Raw genomic sequence first — 13,977 nt, forward strand, 5'->3', positions numbered from 1 at the left:
CTGCTTTGTACAGCACAGATTCAGACAACCGAAAAGAACTACTCCATCAGCTAGGATGTTAGAGTTTGGGGCTGAAAATTCATTTAACTCAAATGTTCACTATTTTTTATTATTATTGTTGATTTGGTTTTTTATTTTTTATTTTTTTAACATCTTTATTGGAGTATAATTGCTTTACAATGATGTGTTAGTTGCTGCTGTATAGCAAAGTGCATCAGCTGTACATATACCTATATCCCCATATCTCCTCCCTCTTGCATCTCCCTCCCTCCCTCCCCATCCCACCCCTCTAGGTGGACACAAAGCCCCGAGCTGATCTCCCTGTGCTATGCGGCTGCTTCCCACTAGCCATCCGTTTTACTTTTGGTAGTGTATTTAGGTCATTACACCTGGAAAACGCCAGATGTGCATGGCTTTCCCAAGGTCACAGAGCTAGAGGCAGAACTGAGAACGCTGGGTGCCAAGCTCTGGGACCAGTGTTCTCCCACCTCCTCAGCATGTCCAAGTTCAAGGGGAGAGGAGCGCTGGTGGATTTTGCAAAACCCTCTAAAGCTTTCTTTGAACTCCCATAGGATCTAAAAACAGTTGGCTGGAAATAGAAATGCGAATGCTCAAGGAGAGGTGAGATGAGGGGGTGGAGGGGGGACAAAGGTGAAGAAAAAAGGCAAATCCAGAAAGGCCGCCTGCCAGGGCCCTGGAGTCAAGGCTTGGCAAGGCAGCAGGGCTGCCCGGGGGGCTCGGAAAGGCTGGGCTTCAGTTCCCAGTGGAGGCAGTCAAGGGCTTGGGGATGGAGATTTATTAGCAGAGCTGTGCTCCAAACTACGGCAACCTGGCTCTTGACGGTTCTGAGAGGGCTGGGCAGCTGCGGAGGCTGCAGCCTGCCCTTTGCAAACAGAACGGCCCGGGTTTCCAGGGGAGGTTTGTTTGAATTAGGGTAGAGGAGGGGCCACGCCTGACCACAGCTGCCCGGCCCTGCTGGTTTGGCAAGGGGCCTGGGCTTTACCTCTCTGCTGGTGCAGGACTTTTCCGGGCGCCTCCCTGTGCACGTGGGCAAGGCCGGCTCGGGCGGTACCTCTGTGGAGAGAGGGGCCCTGCTCACCTGGCGCCACAGTGCAGGAGGAGGGATACGGGACCGCTCACCTGCGGCCAAGGGTCTCTTTCTCTTGCTGCACTTGGAAGCCGGCTGTGACAGAAACAGCGCTCCCACACACAAAATTGTCCTATGGGGTTTTCTGGCTGGGAAGAGAGGGGACACAGGCATCATTCTCTGGATAAGCTGCAGAAACAACTTGACCCATGGCTCCCTCGGAAGTCCCTGGCCCCATCTTCAGGGAGAACACGGAAGGCGTGTCCTTCCTCCAGGAGCTCCTCACAGGGGACCACAGGAAGCCAGGGATGAGGAGGACCGGCCTCGGAGGGTGGGGAGCAGGCTTGGGGCTTCTGGGAGGTGGGAATGCAGGGGCAAGCCGAGCCTGTGCCTCAGTCCTTAGGCTTCTTCGGAGCCTTCCCTTTTGTTGATAGAAACTAGCGTTAACGTTACTGTGACGCCAATGGGCAGAGGGAGGGAAGATTCGAGGACCCACACAGGTAACATTTCCTATTCTGATCAGCACCCCTTTGTCTCACAGATTATCCCCCAGGCGAAACATTTCCTTAGGAGTTTTGTTTAGCTCAGCCTGTGACTGGATGCCGAAGCCTGTGAGGACTGGAATAGACTCATCTTTCCACGTCTTCTTCACGCTCCCCTCCCCACCCCCATCACCACCACGAACGTTGCAGGGGCAAAAGCGCCTGGGCATCCAGATGGGTCCTGTTTCCCTCAAGGATGGGCCTGTTCCAGCTTCATTTCACTGCCTCCCCTGAGGATTCTATAAACATTTCTAGAAGGATGCAGATAAGGGGGAGGAAAGAAAAGATCTTATGTAAACCCTAGATGGCTAGAGACCAGGAGATATTAGATTATTAGGGCTTTAAAAATATCCACAAACTCAACTAAAGGAAAGTAGTAGGAATTTGCTTTCATTTTAACCTCTGTGGTTGTCGTTAGGGTCAGTAAAACGATAGAAGCAGGCGACTCAGGAGACACGTGATATCATAAAGATCACAAGAGGGGCTGAGAGGGAAGCTGCAGAGATATGACTGGGGTGACCTTACTGACCACTGAGGAATGGGGACGGGGTGCACTTGAGGGCTGCCTTTTCTGTAAATTAAGGAAGGCCAACGAGTGATGCAAGGTAGCACATCTTCACGCTGCCTTAAGGAATCTTACCTGGCTCTCCAGTCTCGACACCCTTCCCCCACCCCCACCCCCACCCCCTTGATCATGCTCCCTCTTTCATTGCTCTGCTTTGTGGTCATAGGAACACAGCAGACTCTTTCCCACAGCAGGATCTCTATATGCTGTTCCTTCAATTGGGAAAAGTTGTCCCAGCTACTTTGCTTAGCTGACTTCTTATCTTTTCAGGTTTTAGCTTAACTATCACCTACTCAGGGAGGTCTTCCTTGATCAGTCGTTTAGAGGGAGTGACCCTGGTAATTCTTTTTTTAAAAAGTTTCCAAGAGATATATTGTATTGATATTATATCGGATTCATTAGGTTTCATTATGATAAGTGTTGTCGACTATAAAACGGGTAAGTTGTATTTAATTTATTAACCCAAATCCTGTAACATCAGTAATAAATAGCCATGTTTTGCAAATATGAACTCAAGTGACACAAATATTATACCTTTAATATCTAGTAATTCTCTGTCAGAGCTACATGTTTATTGCCTTCATCGAATTTACCATAAGCAATCCTTATCTTAAGTGCTTGGCTGTCTGCTTTCCGTCCACTTCACTGGAGTATAAGCTCCAAGAGCTTACAAAATCAGGAAGTGCTCAAAAACATTTTTTGAATAAACGATTGAACCAAATGTGAACAGAGTTTCCGGATGGGGGCAAATTCAGCTCTGGTTCACAGCTTTGAGTCTCCCGTGTGTGGGGTAGTGGGAAGTTCATAGTAAGTCTTTTCCTTCCTCATCCTCTGGAAACTTGTACTACCTAAGAGTGTACTTGACCTCCTTTAGTTTTCTCTGGCCAAAGTCTAGTTTGTTTTGCATTCAATAACCCATAGGTGAGAAGATCCCTAATCATTTTGTGAAGCCAGGCTACTTCTCCTTTCTCCTAGACCAGAGGTTCTTAAACTTGAAAGTGCATAAGAACCCCCTTGGAGAGCTTGTTAAAATGTAAATCTCTAGGTCCTCCTCCCAGAGTTTTTGATTCAGTACATGTGGAGTGGAGTCCGAGAATGTACACCTCTGACAAGTTCCCAAGTGAGGCTGATGCTGCCAGTCCAGGGACCACACTTTGAGAAGCACTGATATAGACCCTGAAATTACCAGACATATTGACAAGCAAATGTTGGAGCAGGAAGACAGCAGCAGAGTCAAAAATTGCAAGGGACTGGCGATGTCTAGGGAGGAGGAATGCTTATAAGGATCACAGTCTCAGAAATCTACCAGGCAAAGCTTTGAGCTAAAGTAGCCCACCTGGCCAGGTAGTCCATTATTCATCTACAGCATATTTTCACCTTATAAAAAGCCAGCTAGGGCTTCCCTGGTGGCGCAGTGGTTGAGAGTCCGCCTGCTGATGCAGGGGACACGGGTTTGTGCCCTGGTCCGGGAGGATCCCACATGCCGTGGGGTGGCTGGGCCTGTGAGCCATGGCTGCTGAGCCTGCGCGTCCGGAGCCTGTGCTCCGCAACGGGAGAGGCCACAACAGTGAGAGGCCCGCGTACCGCAAAAAAAAAAAAAAAAAAAAAAAAAAAAAGCCAGCTAGCCAATCTACCTACTAACTTCACATAAAAGTGCTGAGAAACATTGTCCCAAGAGAATGACCAACCATCCTGATATGGCTGGGATTGAGGGGTTTCCCAGGACATGGGACTTTCAGTGCTAAAACCCAGGAACGTCTCAGGCAAACTGGGATGATTTGGTCACCCAGAACCCAAGTCTCTTTGTCTCCAATAAAGAAACACGCAGAAAAATATCTCTGGTATAATGTTTATTTAAATAGTAATCTTAAAAAGGCTTTATACAAATCATATAAACACAGTTTGACATTGTTGTTTATTTTTTACATTGACGAATCACAGTAAAAGCTCTCAAGTTCCCTTGATCTGGCTCAGCCAGCAAATGGTCAAATACCTTTAACTGCAAACCTTGGAAAAGTTAACCTTCTGTGTGACAGTTTAACTTTTTCCCTTGTTTTCTTGCCATTCATGCTCATTCCTCGGACCCTCATCCCTGTCAACTCCCCATTCCCACCTAAGAGAGGAAGCAGCCCTGTGGCCCTGCTGACCGCCTAGTCCAGGAGAGCGTGGAGGTAATGTGTCATTCAGTACAAGGCAAAAAAGGAGATCAATACTGTGAGTAGGGTTTTCCAAAGGGAAGGACTCAAGGAGAGGGGTCAGCTAGACTACCTGCAGATAGAGACAACAAATGCACCGGGGTGTCCCCTGGTCAGGTTATAATCAGGCCCCACTGTCTTTCTGTCTTCCAGCAGACCAGCCTCCAGTGCTGGTGAGGTATCTACACGTAGCCCTGGATACCCTGCTTTTGTTCAGCATTCAGAGTCCACGCGGGGCCTCAAACCAGCCAATGGTGAGTATGGATACAGGCCTTTAGAGGGATGCAGGTTGAGTTGTACATAACTTAGAGGTGAACTGCAGGCCAGAGGCAGGGCTGGTCTTTGGGGAGTTGTAAAATGGCCCAAGGGACATGAGAGGGCCAGGACCTCCGGCGTCGGCTTTGTGTATGTGTGTGTGTGTGTGTGTGTGTGTGTGTGTGTGTGACTGCTCCACGCCGCATGTGGGATCTGAGTTCCCCAACCAGGAGCTGAATCTGTGCCCCATGCTGTGGAAGTGCTGAGTCTTAACCACTGGACCGCCAGGGAAGTACTCCTCACCCCACCCCGTGTTGGCTTTTGAACTCTCTTCTCCTGCAGGCTAACTCCGGAAGCCCCTGGACTTGCTAGCTTCCTGAACACTGAGTTACACAGAAAGCCGAAGAGGAAGGTGGGCTAATTAAGAACTTGCTTCTGCCGCACGCCCAGCTCAGGGGATGCCTGCAGCTAAGTCCTTGGGCTTGACAGCTTTACTTTTCACCTCTAACTGCCACTGTGCCAATGAGTGCCAAGATCAGCAGTGACTCTTGGGCCCTAGGTCAATGTCACAACAACATCACTGAGTCCCACGTGACCATCCACATACACAGTAGATACAGAGAACTCAAAGGCTGGCAAAGACACACGCACATATGAATAAATAGCTGTCGGTATGAACTCTCCCTCTTCTCTGCATACAGAAAGAACACTGTGACATGACCACCTGAACTAGCATTTCCATAAGTTATCATTTAAAGGAACCAGCCAGGTGAACCTTCCCCTTTCACCTGGGTATGAGACAAATGAAATTGTGGGTGACCATAGCAGCAAAAATGGTCCGACAGTTTAACCACTGATAAGCAATAGGCTGGGCATACTGTTTGGGTTTCAAATGTATTTCCAGCACGCAGGCAATCCTTAGGCGTTACTACAAAATCAAGATTTGGATCCTGATGTGGACAATCTTATCCTTCACACAGTTTCATGCGATTCCGGATGCCTCCCCTTCTAGAGCAGCTGAGAGTCCTCTAGGGCTATGACTAGCACTTGGGTGGCAGGGCTTACTCCATCAGGGGGATCAGCTATGTGGGGGAAACTGGGCGTGGAGCCGCTGGGTCAGGGAAGAGGAACAGAGGAATGCCTTAGCTTGTAGGGTATTCACTGATTTCTACGTAGAAGGAAAATACGTTTTCTTCATTTTCTTTCAAGGCACTTAATAAAAAAATACATAAATTTGTGTGTGTGTGTGTGTGTGTGTAAGAACATAGGTCTCTCTGGGGTTGAAGCAGAATTAGCATTTTGGTCCGTAGCGCTTGCAGACTTCTGGTCACAATCAGCTCATGGACATCCTAGTTCTGAGGCTTCTGAAAGGTTGAGGTGGTGGCTGTCATCCCAAGGAGAAGTCAGTGTTTACTAGCCTATCGGAGAGATGGATTTATCACTGTGTCTCTTACGGTCCTCTCAGCCTTTGCAAGATCCCAGAGGACGGACTTCTTTTGCTCTTTCCACTGTTCTCCTTTCTGGCCAGTGGTCGCCAGTTACATCTCACTGATGGAGAAACATACTAGTAGCCTATATATCCCCAGCCCCATCTCAGAGAATATCAGATAATGCTGTTTCCTGGGGCTTAGAGACCTGACAAATGAGTGCATGAGTGTATATGTGTGCGTGCTTGTGTGTGTGTGCGTATGGTGCACGTGTGTATGTGTGTGTGCATGTGTGTATGTTTTAGAAGAACAAGGAGGAAGGAAAAGGAAAAGCAAAACCACCACCAGAGGCCCCACAAAGTAGCCTCACAGCCACAAATTCTGGGTCTCAATTGAATGAATGGCTCCTATTCACAAAGCATGTTAAGGCTTGTCCGCTTCTAACACGGAGGCGCTTCTATGGATTTTGACGTGTGAAGTTTCCTTTCTGGTTTGTTTTAAATCTCATGTAAGAAAGAGCTGTTCATGCTGACCCTAAAATGGCAATTTTCCCCTGGATAAAAAAAGTTAAAGGCAACAACATCCTACTGAAATGCTAGGACTGGAAACGGCAGCTTGTCAAGTTGGCTGGCAGAAGCTATACCACAGCAAATCCCGGAAGTCATAAGACGATCAGAGGATGGCATAAACTGAACGGCTTTGTTTTGGAATTTTTTTCTCTAAAGATGGAAAGTCTGAAAAGACCGTTTGCTTTCCAAGGGTTGATTAAAAAGAGAAAGCAGAGACTATTGATCCCTGATCTGCTCTATACTGGAAAAGTCATTCTCTTCTGCCTCTTGAGTTGCTCACAGACCAAAGAAATATAATAAGAACAAACTCACAAACAAAACAGAACTGTGACCCCCAAAGAGATGAGCTCCTGTCTTTGTCCGAGCAATGATTCAGCCACGCGGTCCTAGGTGGGTCACAACCCCCTGAGAGGCTGCATCTCCCCTCGTCCCCCGACTTGCCTGTCTGTTCAGAATACCTTCAGTATTCTGGATCGGCTGGATCAAGATTATGGCATTCAGTTTCCAAAGGAAAAAAAATCATCATCTTCACAAGCTCCTCTTGCTGGAATGAAACGTCAGATGTGATTTGGGTGCAATCCGTCAGGCCTCTGAGCAGCACTTCTGGTGGTTCATCTTGACCTTGTGCTTGAGGCCATCATAGAGCTCAAAGTTGTAGTTCTCCAGCGTGGTGCAGCTGCGGGAGCTCAGGCCCGAGTAGGAACACATGCAATAGAGCAGCAGCCCCGCACACGTGGCCCCCAGGAGGACGCCCAGCGAACTCATGGCGATGATGGTGATGAGGATGGGATCCAGGGTGTAGAGCCAGCTCTTTTCCTTGTCAGCCAGAGGAGCCCCAGACCCGGAGGTCGGGGAGGAAGAGTTGCTCCAGTCCACCTCATACTCATCTAGGACATAAAGGACACGAGAGACTGCAGGCACTGCTTCTTTCAGGGTGAAATAACTGAGGCTCCCCCAGCCCGGTTCAGAGGTTCTTCAGAGCCCAGGACTAAGCTGTAGACCCTGGAGCTACATGGCTTGGCTTCAAAGCCCAGGCCTGCCTCATCCTAGTTCTGTAACCTTGGGCAAGTTATTTAACTTCTCTTTGCCTCAGTTCTCTCGTCTGTGAAATGGCGTTACTAATAAACTCCCTGGCTTGTTAGGAGGTTTAAATGACTTACTATTTGCCAAGTGCTTGGTGACCAGCACATAGAAAGTATGGTCTAAGGATTAGATACTTAAAGAACCTGATTCACATTAGGGAAGCTCAGATTTTCACAGAAGCTTCAGGGAGCCTTTGGAGCGCCTGGGGCGGCCCTGTGTTCTGGGTACCCTTCTTTCTTTGCCTCCTCGTCTCGATTTCCAACTGCTTCAGCTTAAATCAAAGAACAGGCTGAGGCTATTGTCACACAATGTGTTTCCCAAGTTAGCATTCCTGGCCATCCAAGCAGCAGATTTTTTTGAGCCACCAGACCTTTTGACCTAAATCTTAACCATACTGCTATGTATTATGTGTCCCCCCCCCCCCACCCCAGAATCAGATGTTGAATTCTAACCCCTAGTACCTCAGAATGTGACCTTATTTGGAGATTGGGGTTTTACGGAAGTAATCAAGTTAAAAAGAGGTCCTTAGCGTGGGCCCTAATCCAGTATGACTGGTGTCCTTATAAAAAAGGGAAATTTGGAGACAAATTTCTGTTGTTGAAGTCACCCAGTTTGTGGTACTTTGTTATGGTCACCCCAGCAAACGAATATACTTATATTTCTATAGTGTGGCCAAGGCATGACCATATTCATGGAGAATTTTGTGGGATTTCCTAATAATCCCATGAAGAAGGCAGGGTGATATTATAATTTTAAAAAATAGATGAGGAAACAGAGGTTTTAAGAGATTAAGTGAGTAGGTAACACAAGTTCCCAGAGTTAACAAGCAGTTAAACTAGGAGTATAAATCAGGCTTTCTCCATCCACATCCCTTACTTTTTCCACCCCATCTTAGGGCTTCTGCTGCTTGATCTATTGCAGCCTCTCTGTGAAGGTCAGTTGTGCAGCTTTGCCCATAAAAGGAACGTTAGACCGGGCTTTGCAGGGAGAGTCTGCATTCAGTTAACAAGGTGCTGTTTGGGTTAGTCACTCTGTTTCTATAGCTACACTTGAAGTGTTTGATTAAGGTCAGGTTTAAAACAGCTGCTCTATAAACTGCTCTTCTTAAAGGCATCAATCTTGGTCTAAAGCTGTTCTTTGAGGGGAACCTTGGTGATCTCTCTCGGGGATCAACTCTGGCACTCAGAGACTCCCAGAGAGACCTGCGTTGCTCTGAGTCGAGGGAAGGTATTACATCTGCGTGTTTGCTCAGTGCTCTTCCAGTCAGGACTCTTGCTTCAGCCTCATGAAGTATGTGTATTTGAAGTAGGAAAATAGAGCTTGGAATAAATATGATAACATGAGATGGGCAGTGTGGACAAGAAACCTAAATCCTGCAACAAGCCCCAACTTGGAGTCATGGAGGGTGTGAGAAGGATTCCTGAAAGCCATGGAATTGGAAACCACAGCAGGCCTGAGAGAATATTCAGAGTGACGCTCATTCACTCGGCCCTCTTCGGAAGGAGGTCAGTGGGTTCAAGCAAAGACATGTGTAGAGAAGCCCGGCTTTCACTTCTAAAGGGCTTATTCAGATTTGAAGCTCATCAGTGTCGAAAGTTGCCCAAAGTAGGAGACCTGTTTCAGATTAGGCAGAGGGAACTCAATAAACTTTCTAAATCGCTAAATTTGACCTTGAGAGAGCAACTGATGGTTTCTTCACTCCTCTCTGGATTCTTTTCACTTATATTTCTGGCTGATAGTTCTAAATTCTGGCCCTCCAATACCCCGGACATTATTTTTGTTTTTGTCTTTATAGCCAAACTTGACTGTCATGATTATCTTCTAAATCATAGCAATACTCACCATCAATTTCATCCTCATAGCCCTCTCTCCCATGTATTTCTGGGATGTCCACTATAACAAAAGAGAAAACAAAAAAAATCAAGTTATAACAAGTTCTATGGCCGTGGCTAAAAGGCAGAGATGTTACCTTGCTGAGGATGACTCCCCAGCACTGCAGGCAGCTAAAGAGTCACTTTCTGCTTCTAGGTCATTTAGTATGTACATTACTGGATTCTTTCCCCTTCAAATGATTTGTCTTTACTTCCAACGATAACCAGAAGAACAGACACAATAAGAAAGGCCTCTAGCGCCAAGTAAATGCTCCTGTGTCTTTATAGTGACTGTTGTTTACAACCAACGTAGGTCTGAGTTTTATCTAAGGCACCTTCAGTGGTCTCTCGTGTCCGTCATCAGTTGCCATGACTGCGATGTTCATTTGATATAGCAAAGTGCCCCTCCTCATATGCATGCCTCTAAGTGGGCACAAAGTATGAGTCTTTCTCCTCTGGATTTCAAATAAACGTAAAGTAATGTAAGGAAATCACATTTCATCATTACATGCTTTAATGTAGAACTAGAACTGGAAAGAAGGTTGTAACGCCTGTCTGCCTCCACGTCTGTGCTAATATCCCTTCTCTTTCCTTCCCAGTCTATTTTTCCCATTGGCTTTCTTCACAGTTTAGAATAGATCAAACATGGGCATCCAATCTGACTCGCCCAGGCTTGAACAGAGCTAAGTTAATTTACTCTGAATTTTCTTCAGTATTATCACTGTCTATCTTTTTTCTTTTTTTATGACAATCTTTTGGGGAATGGGGGGGATAATTCAGGTCTCTATTCACCATGCTGCCCATCTTATAGAAATCAGAGCCAATGGAAACTACCTGTCTAAAATGGTAAAACACTAAAAAAGAGAATCAAATACGTGGTGAAGAAAAGGGTCTTATCATTTCTTCCTGTCTCACACGTTAATTATACCTGTGTCTACTGTCAGGTCAAAATGGCTCCAGTGAATGTAGGTGGCCCTTCAGGAGTTTCAACCCCAAGTCAGGTGAACTACCTTGAGGTCAGCACTATAAATTTATATTAAAAAATCAAGGCTTAACACAAACCCCAAATTCAAAACAGCTAGAGTATCAAACAAGAGGAATACAAGGACTTCAGACCAGCCTGAACTTCTCCCTCATCTACACAACACCTCGGGGAAGATCTACTTGACTATGACCTGAACTGAGGACCAATCCATCACTGCCATACCTGACATTCAGTCAGTCCCTGGAGACAATGTTTTTCATCATGTTCGAAGTCTTCTTCATTCCTGGCCAAAGTGCTAAAGCACATTCTCATCCTTTTGGTCGCCAGTAAGGGATGCGGAAAACCACTTGCTAAGACCCTACTTGAAAAGATGGATGCCACGTGGCACCAATCCTCCATAAATCCAGCCTGTTCCTGGCATGTTTATAGCACAACAACTGGTACCTGCAGGCCAGGACAGCTTCCCCACCTCAATGCCCAGCCCCTGTGTTATTCTCCAGGACTCTACAACGCAGGCTGTGTCCTTGGAATGAAGATGTAAAAATGAATCAACAAGAGGCAGGTGGTGTCTGTCATAGGGATCAAATCTGGCTTGTGGAAATCAACCTGGAGGTTTTTTTTTTTTTTTTAAACCTTATGAGAAAAAAAAACATGGAAGAAAACCATACATTTCCAACAATTAATCATTTTTATGGGATGCTCATATGTCAACAGCTTCACGGTTAAAAGATGCAGAACATTGGATAAGAATATGTGCATTAGCCCAGGACGAAAACTGCGGGGCTCCTGCCAGTGACTTTTGGGCCTAATCCTGTTCTTGCTTTTAGGGATTCAGTCTTTGCCAAGGATGTGACAAATTCTTGGAGGCTAGAATGCCATCTTGCTCCATCTCACACCCTCAGGGAAGAACTCTTAAGACACTATTGATCATGGGCTGGAAAGGAGTAGATGTGGCATTGATCTCAGTGGAAAATGGGTCAGAGGATGGTAATGACTATGAGAACATTTTGTCCCAGGAGATCACAGCCTCTTGTCTCTGTGGGCAGAGAACTGGATGAGATGACCTCCCAAGGATAGGTCCATTTTTAAGGTTCTATGAAATTGATTGCCCAGATGTGGCTGAGATTTCTGCCCCTGGAGGATCAAAGCCTGCTTCAGGTGAAGAACACTTTAGAGGCTTGACTTGGCTTTTTGCATAATCACTGCTCCCAGGAGTTTGGGTGAGTGGGAAGGGATCAAAAAAAGGATAAGTTAATCAACATTTTCAAAAGAGCATCTGTTCACAAAGCTTAAAGAAAGAATGACACACTGGGGAAAACCCCGGTAAAGGGAACATTTGTACAAAAAGCAATTTACTTTGATAGCAATTTTCTCTAGTCCCCTTGCTAATATTCTTGATATCTGTGTTTGATTAAGAGCTTTCTTTCTCAGAAGCCTCTTTGCCCTGCACAGGTCACTTTCCTTTTCTGTTGAGCCCAGGAGGTAAACCTCAGCCTGTTTCCTCAGGAGGCTGGCAGGGAGGGTGGATGTCCACCAGGTCCCTGTAGTTCTAGTGAAAAAAAGTCGAGGGCGGGTTGGATGGAGAAGGGGTGACCCAGGAGCTCAAGGCAAAGAGTGGAGGAGGCAGCACCTCCCTGGGAAGGGGACATGACAGCCACAGGATGGAGACCTGGCTGGATAAGTGAGGTAGATGGCAAAAGACTGTGGGGACCAGGGACGTGGAATTAAATTTTTTTTTTAATGAGGAAAAACTTGGAGAGGACTTTCCAGGACTCTGTTTTAGTAGGTGGGTGTGTTTGTGAATGGGAGACGGATGAGGGAGAATGGAATGAGCCCCACCTTTAAGAGAAAACAGATCAGGAATGGATCTTACCACCCACACGACTTCCACTTTCAGCCTTTGTCCTCACATGACCCTGTTTCCTTCTGGGCCTCTGTTCGGATTCAAACTCAGATCAGTCTGACTCCAAAATCTGAATTCCGACACTCAGTATTGTATTAGGGCCAGAGGACACCCTCTCCCCTCAACTCCCCCAGGTGTGCACTCAAGCAAACCCCCTATTATCATCCCTAACCCATTCCAACAAGGGTGTGCCTTGTCTTCATCCTAGTGGGCTGGATACACAGCCCCTGGCTGTTGGCCTGCATTGCTGGCTCACCACTTGGATGGGAACTCACGGAGACTTCTCATGAATGTGAGGACACGGTGATCTGAAATTTGGGACTTCACATTTTTCCATGATAGGCGTTCCCCAGACAGGAAGGCTGATTTACATGGTTCTTCAAATGGCAGTTTTCACTTACTGACTAACCAACCGATCAACCAACTCTCACTTATTAAATGGGTTGACTACATGCCCGGGAACCACACGGAGGAGTTTGGGAAAGGAAGATGTACGGGACCCGGTGTCTACAATCGATGTACGGGACCTGGTGTCTACAATCGAGGCCCTTCAGTGTGATTGGGAAGCAAGGACTCACCCATGCCAAAATAGCATAAAAGAAAGTGGGGTGGGGCTTCCCTGGTGGCACAGTGGTTGAGAGTCCACCTGCCGATGCAGGGGACACGGGTTCGTGCCCCGGTCCGGGAAGATCCCACAAGCCGCGGAGCGGCTGGGCCAGTGAGCCATGGCCGCTGAGTCTGCGCGTCCGGAGCCTGTGCTCCACAACGGCAGAGGCCACAACAGTGAGAGGCCCGTGTCCCGCAAAAAAAAAAAAAAAAGAAGTGGGGTGCTGTGGAGGGGACTCTAAGTGCTGACGAGTCTGGGGCAGGGATTGGGCAGATGAGGCTGTGCCAAGGCAGGGAAAAAATGTGGGAGGGAGGAGGAGACAGCTTTGGAATGGAGGCTGCTGCAAGGGTGGGGTGGGGCTGTGGAGTTCCACTCCTTTCTCAGTCTGATGGATAGCCATGGTCTCAAGCACGGCACCTGAGCCTTTTTACTCGTACACTGATCTCTTGGTTTGGGGCTTGTATTCATTTTTATCAGATCCACTGAGGAATTCAGAGATTGCCCTGCCCGCTCACAAATCTTCCACCCTCTATTTCCCTACAGGAGAATCAGTCTCTGTCCACCTCCCTGCACTTGCTGCTGCAGACCAGCAGAGTGAGAGGAAGAAGAACTCATGAGTGCCTGGAAAGGAGTTTAACAGAGTTTGAGAAATCAAGTGAGCAGAGTAGCCACTAGTTAAAAAACAAACAAAAACCCCAATTCAACGAAACCTGGCTGGGACTTCCCTGGTGGTCCAGTGGTTAAGATCTGCTCTTTCAATGCAGGGGGCACGGGTTAGATCCCTGGCCGGGGAACCAAGATCCTACATGCAAAAAAAAAAAAAAAAAATCATCTCCGCCTGGGGAATTCCCTGGGTGGTCCAGTGGTTAGGACTCCGAGCTTCCACTG

The 13,977-nt window shown here is 47.1% G+C and overlaps 1 protein-coding gene across 4 annotated transcripts in view; it reads right to left on the minus strand.

The window, feature by feature from the left end:
• Nucleotides 1-7,222: 7,222 nt before the first annotated feature.
• The window catches only part of NRP2 (neuropilin 2), a gene marked incomplete at its 3' end in the record, with an annotated part of 112,660 nt that continues 105,905 nt past the window's right edge, over nucleotides 7,223-13,977 (minus strand). For 2 of the 4 annotated variants that reach the window (XM_079710462.1, XM_079710461.1), the window contains exons 16-17: nucleotides 9,566-9,616; nucleotides 7,223-7,527 (exon numbers count right to left, since the gene is read on the minus strand). In XM_079710462.1, the coding sequence (XP_079566588.1) occupies nucleotides 7,223-7,527; nucleotides 9,566-9,616 (356 nt within the window). The remainder of the gene's footprint in view (nucleotides 7,528-9,565; nucleotides 9,617-13,977) is intronic. The other 2 variants (XM_079710464.1, XM_079710463.1) reach the window with 1 other exon arrangement.

The sequence above is a fragment of the Hyperoodon ampullatus genome (genome assembly GCF_949752795.1).
Source record: "Hyperoodon ampullatus genome assembly, chromosome: 8".
Lineage (NCBI taxonomy): Eukaryota > Metazoa > Chordata > Mammalia > Artiodactyla > Ziphiidae > Hyperoodon > Hyperoodon ampullatus.